Source organism: Terrapene carolina, unplaced genomic scaffold (genome assembly GCF_002925995.2).
Source record: "Terrapene carolina triunguis isolate 2854851 unplaced genomic scaffold, T_m_triunguis-2.0 Scaffold558, whole genome shotgun sequence".
Classification (NCBI taxonomy): domain Eukaryota; kingdom Metazoa; phylum Chordata; order Testudines; family Emydidae; genus Terrapene; species Terrapene triunguis.
In genome coordinates this window covers 243,355-258,354 of record NW_020664909.1, presented here as the reverse complement: position 1 = coordinate 258,354, position 15,000 = coordinate 243,355, and the positions used below count along the sequence as shown (strand labels likewise).

The 15,000-nt window shown below is 41.3% G+C and overlaps 1 protein-coding gene across 1 annotated transcript in view; it reads right to left on the bottom strand.

The window, feature by feature from the left end:
- Positions 1–15,000, bottom strand: part of NME7 (NME/NM23 family member 7) — a 189,803-nt gene that overhangs the window by 15,061 nt on the left and 159,742 nt on the right. The window contains exon 11 of the mRNA XM_026659006.2: positions 11,061–11,168. Within this exon, the coding sequence (XP_026514791.1) occupies positions 11,061–11,168 (108 nt within the window). The remainder of the gene's footprint in view (positions 1–11,060; positions 11,169–15,000) is intronic.

Below are 15,000 nucleotides of genomic sequence, written 5' to 3'. Positions count from 1 at the left end.
GATGGGGTGGGGGGGTAATAGGCTTCTATATAAGAAAAAGCCTCAAATATCGGGACTGTTCCTATAAAAATCGGGACATCTGGTCACCCTAAGAATAGGTGGCATTTGGGCCTCATCTTACCTGGCAGAGAAAGCAGGTTAGCTGAACTGTTTCTAAAGACTGTTTAAACACAGTTTCAGCACGGTTTGTTTGGCCAATCTAGAGCAGGCATAACCTTTTTACTCACCATGTTCGAAGGGAGGCAACAAGTGAACCAACAATACCTGAGGCTTTACGGAGAAAAGATAAAGCATCAACAGAACTAAAAGTAATATACCTATATTAGGCCTACTATTTTCTTTTAATTTCTTTTCCATGCACAAAGTCCTCTTCATTCTTTGTGCTGAGTCACAGCTTGGTACCAGATATGTACACAGCATCAGGAAACATTTTGAGACAAAATTCCAGTGCTAGCGAACATGTGCATAACTACCACCGAATTAGATACAAAAGATTGATCTGCATTCCAGATTCTTTCTATTCTGCTCCCACACCTCCTGGATAGCAGGTATCCAAAAGTCAAGGTGGTAGAAGACTTAAATCACAGTCTTTATCATCTCACAAATAACTCTGAAAATTAATTTATATCAAGAGCGACAGTCAGATGCAAATTTCAGTCTTTCAAAATGCCTATCGTTTTCATGAAAAGTTCAAAACATTTTTCTCTTTTCATTTGAGATTATTAAAACCATCCTACTATGGATTATGCAGCTCAGTACAGGCCCCTAGTAAAAGACTTCATTGCAAAATTGCCATATGACTGGGAAACAATGGCTTCTTTATTAACAATTTAAAGACTCTTGAAAAGAAATGCTGTACGAATGAAACATCCTTACTGAAAAGTTCATTGCCACATTCTGCGCTTCTGCTGTGTAATGTTTTACAAATTGCATCACCTTGTGACTAGTAAGAGTTAGTTCTCAGAGGCTAGAGGCTGCTTGCGTGCCAGAGAAGTTAATATGTAACAAACAATGCAGGAGACCTTTGTTCAGAATGTGACACACTGAAATTTCACACTAAGAAAACGTACTCTTTTTAGCATCTCTATGCTTTCCAGAGTTATTCATTCACATACTTTATTAGCGTGTTTGTCATGCAAAGTTTGATGCACCAAAAAGATTACTTTTAACATTTGCATCTTTTAACAAAGAATTCTTATTATTGCTTGGTGTACTGTTGCCAAATAGTATGAAATAATAAGTAATGTTTTACACTCATATAAGGTCTTTCATCCCGCACTGTTACACAAACCATACACAGCGATCAACTCATCCATCACTAAAATCAACCTCCTCTGGGGTGGAATGTGACAGCCATTTGACAGCACACCAGAATCCCTATGCAATGGTTTAAGATAGGAAGAGCAGTGTCGCATTGAAATTTCAAGTTGGCATTCACCAAGACACTGCATCAAACACACTTCCCCTTGTGAAAATTGCCATTAGATATTTATTGACACTACATGGGCAGTGTTCTGTTTTTCCACACTCAAAGAGCAACCACACACCATTACTCTGAATGACTTATTTTAGATCAAGAGAAACAACAGAACAAGAAAGAACAAAAGTAAAGTTTCTATGAGAAAGCACAATGTGTGCTGCCTCCTCTGGACCCTGTGTGACAACTTTGTATCACAGATTGGCAGCAGCCCCTATGGACAGCAGACGCCTACGAAATTACAAGTGCAATACATCAAAAACTCAGTCAAACAATTATATGCACCACTGGCACGATCTCCAGCTGCACAGCAGCTCCAAAAACTATTGTGACACTAAGCACCCCCTGTAGTCACACCCTACACACTATTGTAATTACTTTTGTACAAAATATGCCTTGCGAGGTACCATTTGAATACTAGTAACTCACTGATCATTAATACACTTGCGTGATGTATGTACATGATGGGTACTAAGAGTTATGAATATATGCTGGAATTATAACTAAAATGTGTTCAAGCCAGGCAGGTCAGTGGGAGTTGGTACACAAGTCTGCCCAGGTCTTGAATACAAATGACGCAGGGTTGACCAGAGACAATAGGATTGCAATTTACATATGTGGTAAACAGAACCAAAGCTCACAAGGTGGTTGGGGGTCAACATGTCTGCACCAGCTTGGCCATCAGGCAAAGACAATGAAGGTGCATTGGCATGCCAGATAAACAAAGCGATTAAGCTAGCGGGGGGCGGAGGGGGAGAAGAGAAGCATGTCTACAGCCAGTAGGAGAGAGAAGCTTGGTCTGGGTTTTACTTTTCAAAAGAATCCCTTTCAAAGGTTTACTGATCTATAAAGATGGGGGGGAGGAGGGGAGGAGAGGAGGGCTGAACCTCAAGCGATAAGCAACTGAATCCACTGATTGTGTACAATATTATTGTGTTATAAAAGTGTATCGAATGAGGTCTTTCCTGAAAGCTAATGACACATTGGTGATTAACATCATTGTGAAATGTATGTATTAACACTATATAAAGAATTATGATTACTCATGGATATGAGGCTGTACAGTCTGTCCAGACAGGAGGGGATGTCACAGCTATCTCCTATGTACCTGTCTCCGATGTAAATAAAGCCTGGTGGAATCAGAAACAATGGAATCCCCCTTTACATGCGAATCACACAGGGGGGTGGTCAGCGCACAGGAAGGGAAGAATAGCATGACATCATCATCCTGCCTCATGAAACAAAGTCATTGAGCTTTGGGAGATACAGGCAAGGACAGGAGCCATCATTAAACAGACACAAGGGAACAGAGCTCTTGCAAGCTGAAAAAGATGGGGGCTTCAATCAAGGGGGGGTTGAAGTTTCTGGAACTAAATATAGGCGAGAAACCTGCGGAGGCAAAGATCATTCCCGTAAGACGACAAGGGAAGCCAGCACCTTGTAGTTTAGTGGAAGGTCCTGACTGAGGGAAAGTCAGCCATGGCTGGGATGAAGAACGAGTGGTGAGAGGAACCACCTTGAACAAAGCCTGTATCTTGCTAGATTAAATTTTAGACTTTTAGATGAGTGTTTTCACTTTTATTTGCTTGTAACTCTTTTCTAACTTTATTCCTTTCACTTAGCATCACTTAATCTATGTCCTATTGTTAATAAATGTTTTATTTTGCTATAAACCAACTCAGTGCGGCATTTAAAGGAAAGGATGTATTCACCGCAGTTAAGTTAATAAGCTGTGATGTGTTTTTGTCTCTTTAGAGGAACAAATGACCCAACTATTCCCTCAGGGCACACAGTTCTGGGGTAATTTGGGACTGGGAGTCTGTTCGGATCACCCTGCAAGTAGTGACCAAGGCTGGTGGAAGCCAGATCGGGGCTGGAGACAGGCTGCTGGGGTCAGAGCTGATGACTAAGGGCTGTCTAGCACACAAACACTTGGGGCATGACCTGCATATGTTGGTGGGCTGATTGTGAGCGACCCATGTTGGGAGCTACAACAACAAAGCATTGGGAGGCAACCAAGGTTACAGAGCAAGTGATGACCCAACCCCTCACTGGTCTGGATTGCAACCCTGACTGTGACAACCATGCTGCAGTATTAGTTTAAGTATGACTCCAAGGGATCAATGCTTCCTTTGAATCTCCAACAACATGACCTGTAGGACCTACTTGATGAGAGTCATCTATGGAATGTCCACAAAGTACCTGTCCAGCCTGACAATGCTCAGCTTATTACATGATCACAGTAAAAGGTGGTACCTTCCATTTCTATAAAGTTGGATCACAATTAGCTGAATTTCTGCTGTCTGAACCTTGATAACAATTGTATCTGTGTATCCCACTGTCTCTCAAGCAATTGTAAGCAATTTGTACAACTAAATGGTGTTACTTATTGTTTCTAAGCCGTTTAACCAAGTCATTTAGTTTCATTGCTATGATGCTGGGCAAGAGAAAGAAAAGTTATTTGTCAGTAGCAAAGCTTCATGTAGATTGTCAATACCCAGCCCCACAATTGGGGATCTCAGGGCATACTTGAAATTAAAAAAAAAAAAAAAAAAAGATAGAAAACACTGTAATAAATGGCTCTCTCAGTGGACAAATGAAGAACACCACTGTATGAAATCAAGGCATCCCACTTCAAGAGGTCATTTACATGCCTGCAAGAAACCTTAAGTATGGGGTGAGGACAGGGAGGAACAGAGGCGCAGACAGGGATTGAGGAGGCTCTGTTCAAATGCAGGCTGAAAACCTGCCTGAGACAATGAAAAATCCCATGTCTTCCTACTCAAGCCCACCTACCAAAGAGAAACACAATTAACTCTCTGATGAGTCAACTATGACTGGGGTGAGGTGGAGAGAGGGTGAATGGGAGGCTGTGGAGGAAGCCAACACAATCCCCATTTTAGGCAGCTCCGAGGCTGGAAAAATGTACATTTGGAAAAATGTAAACTCGACATGGAGAGCAATGGTAACTGTGATACTATTCAGCTAATGCTCCTACAAACACTAACAAAGAGGCTGCCAGGCTGCTTCAGATTATGTTGCCAAACCTGCAGCTACAGGAGAACCAAAATTATGGACAGTGGGGGCACCCATGCTAATGTGTTATTTACTGATCATACTTCAATGTTTTTGAAAATATTACTCAATGTGTGTAGAAGGGCTCAAACCCGAACTGGGAGTTTGAATGCTCTCAAAATGCAGGCATGTGCTTTGCATTTCAATCCATATCAGGATCCAAACTTCCTATCTGAAGCCAAACTTTCACCAAGATCCTAACTTCCCCCTGAACTTTTTGAAAGGTTGATCTCGGTCTGCGTCTAGATCCTAGCGCTTCTTCTCACTCCCACCTCAAACTAAAATACTTAATTTGTGAACTTTGTGTAACTCAAAGTTATGTGATATGTTTGTCGATGGCTCTCTCCTTCTCATGAGTGGGCAGAGTTAAGGGTTGTTGGATATTTCTGAATGCTTGATTGTTGGCATGTCTAGATTTCTTTAAGAGTGCATGAACCGTAAAAGTTACATTCTTATCTACGTCACCTTAACTGAGTATTAACATACATTTAAACACTTAGGTTTTATTAGTCGTACAGTCTTGGTATGTATTTTTTTGTAACTGTTTTACAGTTTAGCAACCTTAATTTTAAGTAAGCTAAATTTTTTGTCTGGGAATGTCCTCTAAGCTGTATATCACATAAGCTCGCCAAGCAAGTTGAGATAAAAATTTAGATTATTACTGTAAGGAAAACAAGATTTAGTTTCAGCTTTTTTACCTGTCAAAAAATTCCCTGGTTAGCACATTACCACATAAGTGGGCCATGTCCCTCAGTTACATTGGTGCTACCCCTTGACTTCAAACAGGTAATGGACAGCAAAATTGGGTCTAGTTTTTTTTTTTTAGGTCAATCTTTTGAGCCACTCCTTGCTGTATGTTATCACCAGTAAATATATACTGATGCAAACGTGCAAGGATATAAACACATATACAGAGGAATAATTAAGGTCCTGATCCAGCAAGGTGAAGAGCACTTTAGATAGATTTAACTGCACCCCCCATCACCCAAATTATATAAATAAAAACAGAAGTTATAATTTTATGAATGAAAATGTGTTGACTCTCATTACGGCCAATGTTTCAGGCTAAATTGCAACTCCACCCTCCTGACTCAGTCACCAGAGTTAATCATGAACTCTGACGTGCTTAGTGACTGGCTAAAATGTGGAGTAGTTTGCAGAACAAAGCCAAGAGGTCAGGGTCAAACTACAGGGAGCCAGTGACAATGAACTACTTTTTTTTTTTTTTTTTTTTAAAGCTGCTTCCTCATTTTTCAGCCTCACAGACAGAGTACTACCAGGCAGCAATGAAAAGTTGGTGTGTGGAATTAAACTTGACTAAAAGTTATTTTATAATAATGTTTGTTGCAACACCTGGGATCTAGTTGGTCTCTCAGCTTTTCTTGTCTACAATGGTCCACACCAGTAACTCTGGGGTGCTATTTGTGGGAAGAAGGCCATAGGCTGTTCCAACCCAGCGGCCTTGGACTAAGTCAGGATCCTGCACCATCCAGGTCAGTGAGAGATTTGCTATCAACTTCAATGACCTGAGATCTGGCAGCCCTCAGTTACCTACTACCGTCTCTCTCTTTTAAGAGGTTGAAGTACTTTGTTCTATCTCTGGGCGAGCTGAACAGCAGCTGCCCCAAATAACACTCTCCAAATCCAGTTCAGGTCGATCTTTAACCAGAGGTTATTAGTAATTTTGCAGAGGCCGGAGAGAGAGATCTTAAAATAACCAACACGTAGAAACAGGAATACCTACATGAATCCTATGGAAATCAGGGGTAGCCTGCTACTAAAGAACACTCAAATATCAACTGAAGAGTCTGTCACAAGGCGGAAAAGTTCTTCCTCTCTCTCACAGCCTAAAGCAGTCTCTTCCTTCTTCCACTCAGCAAATACTGAACACATACGCCTAAGGACAAGGTGACAGGGTAACCACATGCCCCTTCTCCATCTCAGTTTGGCTATAACAAGGGCAAATGTCACAAGTCTGTATCAGGATTTGGGGATTGCCATTGTCAGTTTCCCATCTGCAAAATGGGAACAACAATACTCCCTCTGACCATCTTGTCTATTTAGAATGTAAGGTTTTTGGGGCATGGATTGTCTCTCACTATGTACCTGTACAATGCCTAGCACAATGGGGCCCCAATCTTGATTGGGACCTCTAGGTACCAGGGTAATACAACCAATGAGTAATCCTCCTCCTCCTGCTTTTGTCAATAACACATAGGATTAAAGTTTTCCTTTTACAAACATACTGGGACAAATTTACTCTCCCCAGAGCAGAAGGCCACTCTCCGAGTCCCTTGTGCACACAGGATATTTGCACTAGAAGTGGGATTGGTCAGGGAAGGGCAAGTGAGGTGTAACAAATAAGATTGCCAAGGAGCCCTAGGTTAGTGTCTGCCTGGGCTATGAGATGAATGAGCACATATGCTCTCAGTTTGGCCCTGCCTTCTTTTGGGACAGCAATAGCTGGCTCCAGACCACCCCTCGGACAGACCAAGGGCTACAGGTAACTCATTCCAGGCAGACTTACTGCCTCTGGGCTTGCAGCCTACGTTCCAACAGCAAAATCTGGCAGGACCCAGGAGGTGAAATGAGTCCATGTCCTATTCTGCACAGGACAAAATGCAGTTATATAGAGCAGGGCAAAAAAATAAAATAAAAGCTCATGAAAATAATGGTGGGAAAACTTAACATTAATTTTGTGGTTTGTTTTGCAAAGTCTTGATTGCACTTAACATTTCATTTTTTGCCAAAAATGTAGCAGAAAACTTTGCTACAAGATTTTCACATTTTGATACAAAATTTCTGGAAGTGACTCAGCCGAGAGAGAGACACACACAGGTCAGAGCTGGAGGTGAAACTCTGGAGTTCCTGTGTCTGTACCCAGATCACTCCAGCACACCTCTCTCAGCTGGATGGAGTGCAGAGATTTGCATACTGTCAGATTATAGAAGCCAGGGCTGTGTTGGTGGCCAGAGTTGAAGGGCATGCATTTGGGGAGCTCATTTTCTAAACAAGTATCCCAGGGAGATGATGCAGTGCAGAAATAATCCTACACCAAAAGGTCTGGCTTTTATTCAGGTAGAAAAGTGACGGCTAGGGTCAAGTTTCTCCTCAGTTTGGGCATTACAAGGGATTGTTCTCATATTGGCATGAGAATACAATAGGCCAAATTTATCTCTGGCATAATTCCATAAAAGTCAATGGAGTTATACCAGTGATGAATTTAGTCCAGTCTCTCTCTCAACTAATCAAGTAGCCAGCAATGGCACACCAAGGTTTCATGGTAGCAACGTCTGCAGCATCATAATAGTGGCAGCGTAAGCAAATTTCCCATCGAAACGTATGAAACTGACTAAATCCTGCCAGCTCCACTATTTAGTGACGGGGAACCATGAGTGGGACGACCCACAAATCTGTCTTCCTACTGGAGAGTGAATTCACTCTCTCTGATGTTCACCTAGTCTGAGGCCCAAAATATTTGATATTATGTATTATTAAAATGCTAAATTATCCACACACAAAAAACCCATCACCATCGCACTTTTCATAAGATCAGTGGTTTGCCTCAGAGTCTTGACCAAAATTTCCCCCGCTTGTGTTGTGTGTCATTTGGTTGCTACACTCCACTCCAGCAGTGGCTGCACTTCAATGCAGCTGTACAGTATATATAGAGATTTAAAGCATTTTGAGATGAAAGGGGTACATTAATATTATTACAGCAATAAAGGTCTAGTCTGGGCTATTCAAAGACAGAGACTTTGGGGATTTGCTATGAGGAAATTTGTACTAGCCCTCTCCATCTCATCCTCAATAAGCTTTTCAGTGCAGTCCTTTCCTAGGATCAAGCGAATGCGTATTACATCACTACTATTTCATCAGGTATGACAAGCGAAGTGGTTGTATGTACCAGGACCATAAAACCCTTCAGAGGTTCTTTTTTATTTCTGCTTAGCTGGGTTTTCAGTTAATTACAAAACTGAGATTAAAAAGAAGAGTTAGAAATGTATGTATTCTAGGAACCAAAAAGCTCTAGTAATTTATAAAACAATGTCCGTTTGCCAAGGAATCAGAATGCCGTATTCACTGTTTCATTACATTAAAAATGCACATTGATTGATGGTCTTCATTATTGTTGCTTTAACTCAAATTGTCATAGGAGAAACAATTGACAGCTGCAAAGCCATGTTGTGGGGCCAAATGCGCCAATGATAAAAAAGTAATTTAGAAAAAGAGGAATGTTTATGGACTGCAAAGCACATGCTCAAAATAAGAATGAACATGCTATGAAATAATATGCATAAATCTGTAAATGCACTGCGGATTCAGAGGACATCATGCATCATGACAGTGGTGTTTGAGTTCATGCAATTAGAACATTGAGATAGAACTTCAGCCTTAAAATTCATTGGGGAGAAGCAGGGCCAGATTCACTAGTATACTCCAGCTTCTTTGTGCCACTTCTTTCATGAAAAGCAGCCCGGGTGCATTGGTGAATCTGGGCCATATTGTTTAACAATATACATGGAAGTCTGCTAGATATACTGAAATGCCTGTCAACACTGGGTGGTTTATCTTTAGGGGTTAAACCCTTTCTCTGCTGATCATTTAAGGCTTTGGCCTCTCCCCAATCTTGGGGGGGGGGGGGGGGGTGATACCCTACTCACTCTCTGCTTGTTAAAATTTTCACTGATGTATGGCTGGGTGGTCCATAGCATTATTATTGTCATGGAGACTTTCATTTCTAGTCACTGGTTCCAATCCAGCCCACATAAGCAGTGATCAATAGCTACCATTTGATGACTGACTGGTGCTTTATGACAAATTAGTTTGCTGTCTTAGGGCTGGTATACACTTGAAAGTTATACCAGTATAACAGTCAGTTACAGGTTTGATATTTTTTATATTTTATTTATTTTTTACAGATATACCAAGAAAAAGCTATAGTATATAGATAGGAAGAGCTCGATCAGTAAAAGCACTTTTATGCCAGTATAACTGGTGTGTGTACGTGTACACGCCACTTTAACTATACTGGAAGAGTTAAAGGAGTACAACTTTCTAGGCCTTGCCTACACTACACATGCTTTGCCAGTACAGCTATACCAGCAAAACCTCCTCATGTAGATGCAGCTTTTATGCCAACAGAAGGCATTTTTCCATTAGCATAACACCACCACCTCCCTGAATGACACTCGCTATGCTGAGAGAAGCATTCTTCTGATATGGCTGTGCCTACACTGGGGGTTTTGCCAGCATAGCTATGCTGGCTGGGGTGTGTGGTTTTTTCACCTCCCCTGACCAACAGAGCTATGCTGACAAAATTTCGTAGTATAGACCTGGCTAGAACAATGACTTAATCAACTCCCAGTGGATAGGTGTTGAAATCACAAAAACACCACTATGATTGATTGAATGAATCATAGAGACTGAACTGTCCTCTCACCCCTGGAACTAGCCTTCACTAAAAAAATGAGGTCATGTTAGAATATGACCTTGAGTCATGTTAACCAACATGATGTTAAAGCATGACTTTGTAATCTGTGCAGACAAGAACAAATTGTGTTTAAAATTGTGTCAGCTGGCCAAGTGTAAGCCCTACTGGATAAGTACTTTGCTACTTGCTGTGTAAAACAAAATTCACCAAATAAATAAATCCAGCACAAAATTCACATGTACATAAACAGAAAAAGCTTTAATTCTCCTGCTATGCATGGTTGTATAGTTTGCTGTTTCATAGTGTTTGCTTTGGTTTCATACGTTGTCAGTTGTATTTTGTCTGAAGTGAGCTTTCTTTAATTCTAGCTTCTTAATTTTTATTGAATTTTAATGAAAATGTTAAAAGCCAAAACCAGACCCTAATTACAGAATTAACATAAAGCACAGAATAGACCTATTGATACACATAATTACCCATGGATGTCTAAAACAAAGCTGATCACCAAGAGAAGTTTTTGCAACCTTATGCACTTGTTACATTGCTAAACATGCCTTCAGGATAGGTCCAGCCAATGAGAGGGTTCTGATGATATAATGCTTCTGACATTGGTTCACTACTTTGTTCAGCAACACCCTGAGAAAGTTGTATGGGTGGAGTTCTCAAGCAACATCATGAACTAGAATTCTGCCTCCGGCTTGCTCGTATAGTTGAATTAATTTCTCTTAATAAAGTCACCAGCTGTTTTATTTTTAACTTATCACTAGATTTCAGTACTGTTACTTCAAACACAACACATTTTAAATAGCTCCAGACAGGGCCGGCTCCAGGTTTTTTGCAGCTCCAAGCAACAAACAAACACAACAACAACAACGCCGGAGTTCCGCCACCGAAGCAAAAACAAACAAAAAACAAAAAAAACCCGGAATGCCGCCCCTTGAAAAGAGCCACCGCAAGCACATGCTTGGAACGCTAGTGCCTAGAGCCGGCCCTGGCTCTAGAAATTGCTAGGTTTATTTTCTAATTTTAAAAAACCCGGCTATAAAAAGGGTGTGTGGATTTGCTGAACCTTACCTCCAAAAGTCCATCCTCTGGTAGATCTGTACAGTGGACAGCATTCTGAATCTTGTTTTTACCAAAGATGGCACGCAGGGTTCCAGGTCGGAGGTGACGGGCTATTTCCTATTGAATATATAAATATTAACACTGTGTGAACCTTACAGACGTGTTACATCATAGACCATACAAACAAATATCAAGTAAAGAATTAATTGTATGTTGATTAATATATGTACAGTATACCAAAAATGAAAATTAAGAGGTAAGTTCCAACTTGGACTTCATGTATGCACTGTGTGGCTGAAAAGCCATGACCAGGATGGGAACCGAAGGGTGAAAACAGTCTGACATGAATCTACTGTAATTCATAGATTCCAAGACCAGAAAGGACCATCTAATCTGGCCTCCTGTATAACACAAGTTACAGAACATTCCAAAAGTAATTCCTAAACCATTTATTTTAGAAAAACCATCCAATCTTGATTCAAAAATTGTGACTGAGAATCCACCATGACCCAGTGGTGAATTACTCTCACTGTTAAAAAAAATATTCCTTATTCCCAATCTGAATTTGTCTAGCTTCAACTTCCAACCACTGGGTCATGTTATACCTTTCTCTGCTAGACTGAAGAATACATTATTAAATATCTGTTCCCTAGGTAGATACTTCTAGATTAGAATCAAGTCACCCCTTAACCTTCTGTTTGTTAAGCTAAATAGACTGAGCTGCTTGAGTCTATCACTATGAAACCACCAGGGATTGTCAGCAGGGGTAGAACTCAGGACCTTCCACAATATATGCATAAGCACCTAACACTTGAACTAATGGAATTAGCTGTGCATATGTAGCAGGCTCTTATCCACTACATGGACGAGTCACTAGAGATGAAACACTATCACACATGCTTCGCTAATGCAGAGTGCTACACTAGCTATCCTCCAACCTGAAGAAAGCAGATTTTCACTTTAAATTTGACATTGTCAAAACTGAGCTCCTGATCCACCCTCAAGCCCCTTCCTCTTTTCTCTGTCACTGTGGACACCACCATCTATCTTCCTCCTAATCATTCAGCCCCATAACCCCAGGCATCAACATATTTAGGCTATATCTAAATCTTGCCCTTTCTTCCTTCATAACATTTCAAAGATCCACCTTTCCTCTCTGTCCACACCCCCAAATTACTCATTCAGGCGCTCATCTCACATCATGACTCCTGCAACCTTGCCCCACTCTAGTCCATTCAAAGCATTGCTGCTGAGATCATCTATCTGTCCCATTGTTGTGACCATGTCAATCCCTCCAACCTCATACGAGTCCTGTCTCAACCATGCCAAATAAAAGTTTCTTGCCCTTACCTTCAAGGCCTCTCACAATGTAGCCCAGCCATACCTACCTGCTCTATTATCTTATTGTGTTGTCATTTGTCCTCTTTGCTCTGCCAACAATGCAGGATTGACCACCCACTTGTCTGCCTCTCCCACGAACACCTTTGAGCTTCCTTCCATTCCATCCCTTAGGCACGGAATATCTTCCCTGAAAAAGCCACCATAATGCCACTGCCCTGTCCTCCACCTTGATGACTACAGACCACCACCAGCTGAGAGGGGTCAGGTAGGTGATGAGCTGAGACTATTGCTACTGAACGGCTGATTTGTCTTAACAACAAAATATACACATACCAATCAACTGTGCACATAGCTAGTCTCTGAAAAAACATGCTCATGCTACTCTTACCCTGGCTTTTCACACTCCAGTTTCATCCACCTGTTATGTCTTGTCTTAAACTAAGATTGAGGCAGGGATGGCATTCAGCACAACAAACCCCAACCTGACTGAGGCCTGCACATACTTCTGTAATATTAATGGTAATTTAGTTAACATGTACCCATCTGAAAAGCAATTAACCCATATTATGGCTGGATTGAATCTGGCCCAAACCACTTTCTGATGAGAAGCTTCATTTCCCCATTGTTACTGTGTGTATGCCAGTGTTAGGTTATTGTTTACTTTGTAGTTATTGCTTTACTCTTTAGTTGTGGACACAGGAGAACACATGATGAAGACACTCTTAATCTCAATGGCATTACAAGGTTTTGCTTCCTAGTAAAGTCATGGGAGTAGTTGGGAGGTGGGAGGGGACATTGCCCTCCTGCCCCCGCAAACTGCAAGCCATGGACAGGTGCAGAATTTGCCCCTCTCCCCCCACGCGGCCCCATTAGCCTGACTGGAGCTGCCCCCCCAAATATAGAAGTCAAACTACACCTATGAGTAAAGTCCAAGAGATTCTCGTAAGAAATAAAAACCTCCTATACCAGATCATGTATTGGGATCGCCAAAACCTGAGATTGATGAGGGAACAAAAATCACATGCGAGTTTACTGCATCTGCTTTGGACTTAAGTGAAGCCTGGCTTGAAATGACTGCTGCTCCCAGTTGGCAGAGAGCGATAACAATTTGGCTGCTAGAAGCTTGAAGAGAGCCCCAGGCTTTCTGTCTTTTCAAGTAAAGTTTAAAAAGACATTACAAATATTTCTGTAGCCATAAAATGTTAGCTACCACTTCAGCAAGAATTAGCTCAGAGGCAGACTTGAAAGTCAAAGTTTTATGTTCACACCTTTTCCCCTCCAGCTTATCTAAAATGCTGCTTCTAAAATCATTTTCCTCTCCCACTTTTCCAACACGTCCCTTCTTTCTCTGAATTCCTTCAGCACTTTCCCCTCACTTTTCTCATAAAATTCAATCTCCTTGTCCTCACTTTCACATCCCTACAGAGTCTTGCTGTAGCCTACATCTCAGCTCCCTTTTCTTCTACTCCACTTCCCAAGCCTCCTTTCTAAGTGCCCAGCATCTGTCCTTCGCCCATACTGCCTCTTATGCTTGGAAGTCTGTTTTTTCTTTATCACCCTGAGACCTCCCAATCCTTCTCCAAACTTCCTCCAGGAAGCTTTCCACAGTGGCTGCTTGCAACACATCTCTCATCTCATCTCTCTCACAAACTCATGGCACCTATTGTACTAAGTCTAATTTTCCTGTGCCTGCATTAGATCATAGTTCACTGAGTCAAGTTTTGTGTCACCTTGTATGTTTAGTGTAAAATAAATAAAATAATAATAATACTTCTTGAGCAATCTAAATAGATTCCTATTGCCTTCAGTTAATATATGTGACCAGAGATAAGACCATTTGCACTAAGTAGCCAAACAAGGGACCAACAAAAAATTGGTTCCCTTTTAATTATTAGTTCTTTATTCTATTGCAGTAACACCGAAAAACCCACCTCTGGGATCAGGGACCCAGTATACTAGGCACAGTATAAAGAACCAACACAAAAACAGTTGATCTTTAGTTAAACATTAAAAAAAAGTATTGGAAATCTTGAGGATACTTCCTAAGTGGTCATTTCAGACGGGGCATTGCCTGTAGAACGCAAGCTACAGCTACACTACAGAGCTTACGGCGGCAGGGCTGCACCGATACAGCTGTAGCGCTGCTAGTGCAGACCCTCTAAGCCAACGCTAGAGAGTTCTCCTGTCAGCTTCGTTACTCCAACTCCTGCAAGGGGCGGTAACTATGTTGGTGGGAGAAGCTCTCCCACCAACATAGCGCTGTCCACACTGGCGCTTATGTCGGTGTAAATTACATTGCTCAGGGGGGTGGATTATTCACACCCCTGTACAACATAGGTTATGCCAACATAAGCTGTAGCGTAGACATAGCCACAGTCCTTAGTGCAGATCTTAAGGTATATGCTTATTGCTTCCTATGTTTATTGTTATACAATACATTTCTATTGCCTCTTTAGTACCAAGAGAGACACTCAAGTATATGGTCCTCTTCTATTTTTAATTAAGAAAACCAAACAGCACTCTATTTATTCCAGTTCTCAGAGTTTATATTTTACAAGCTATGTCATAACTATAAAGGGAAGGGTAACAGCTCTCTGTGTACAGAGAC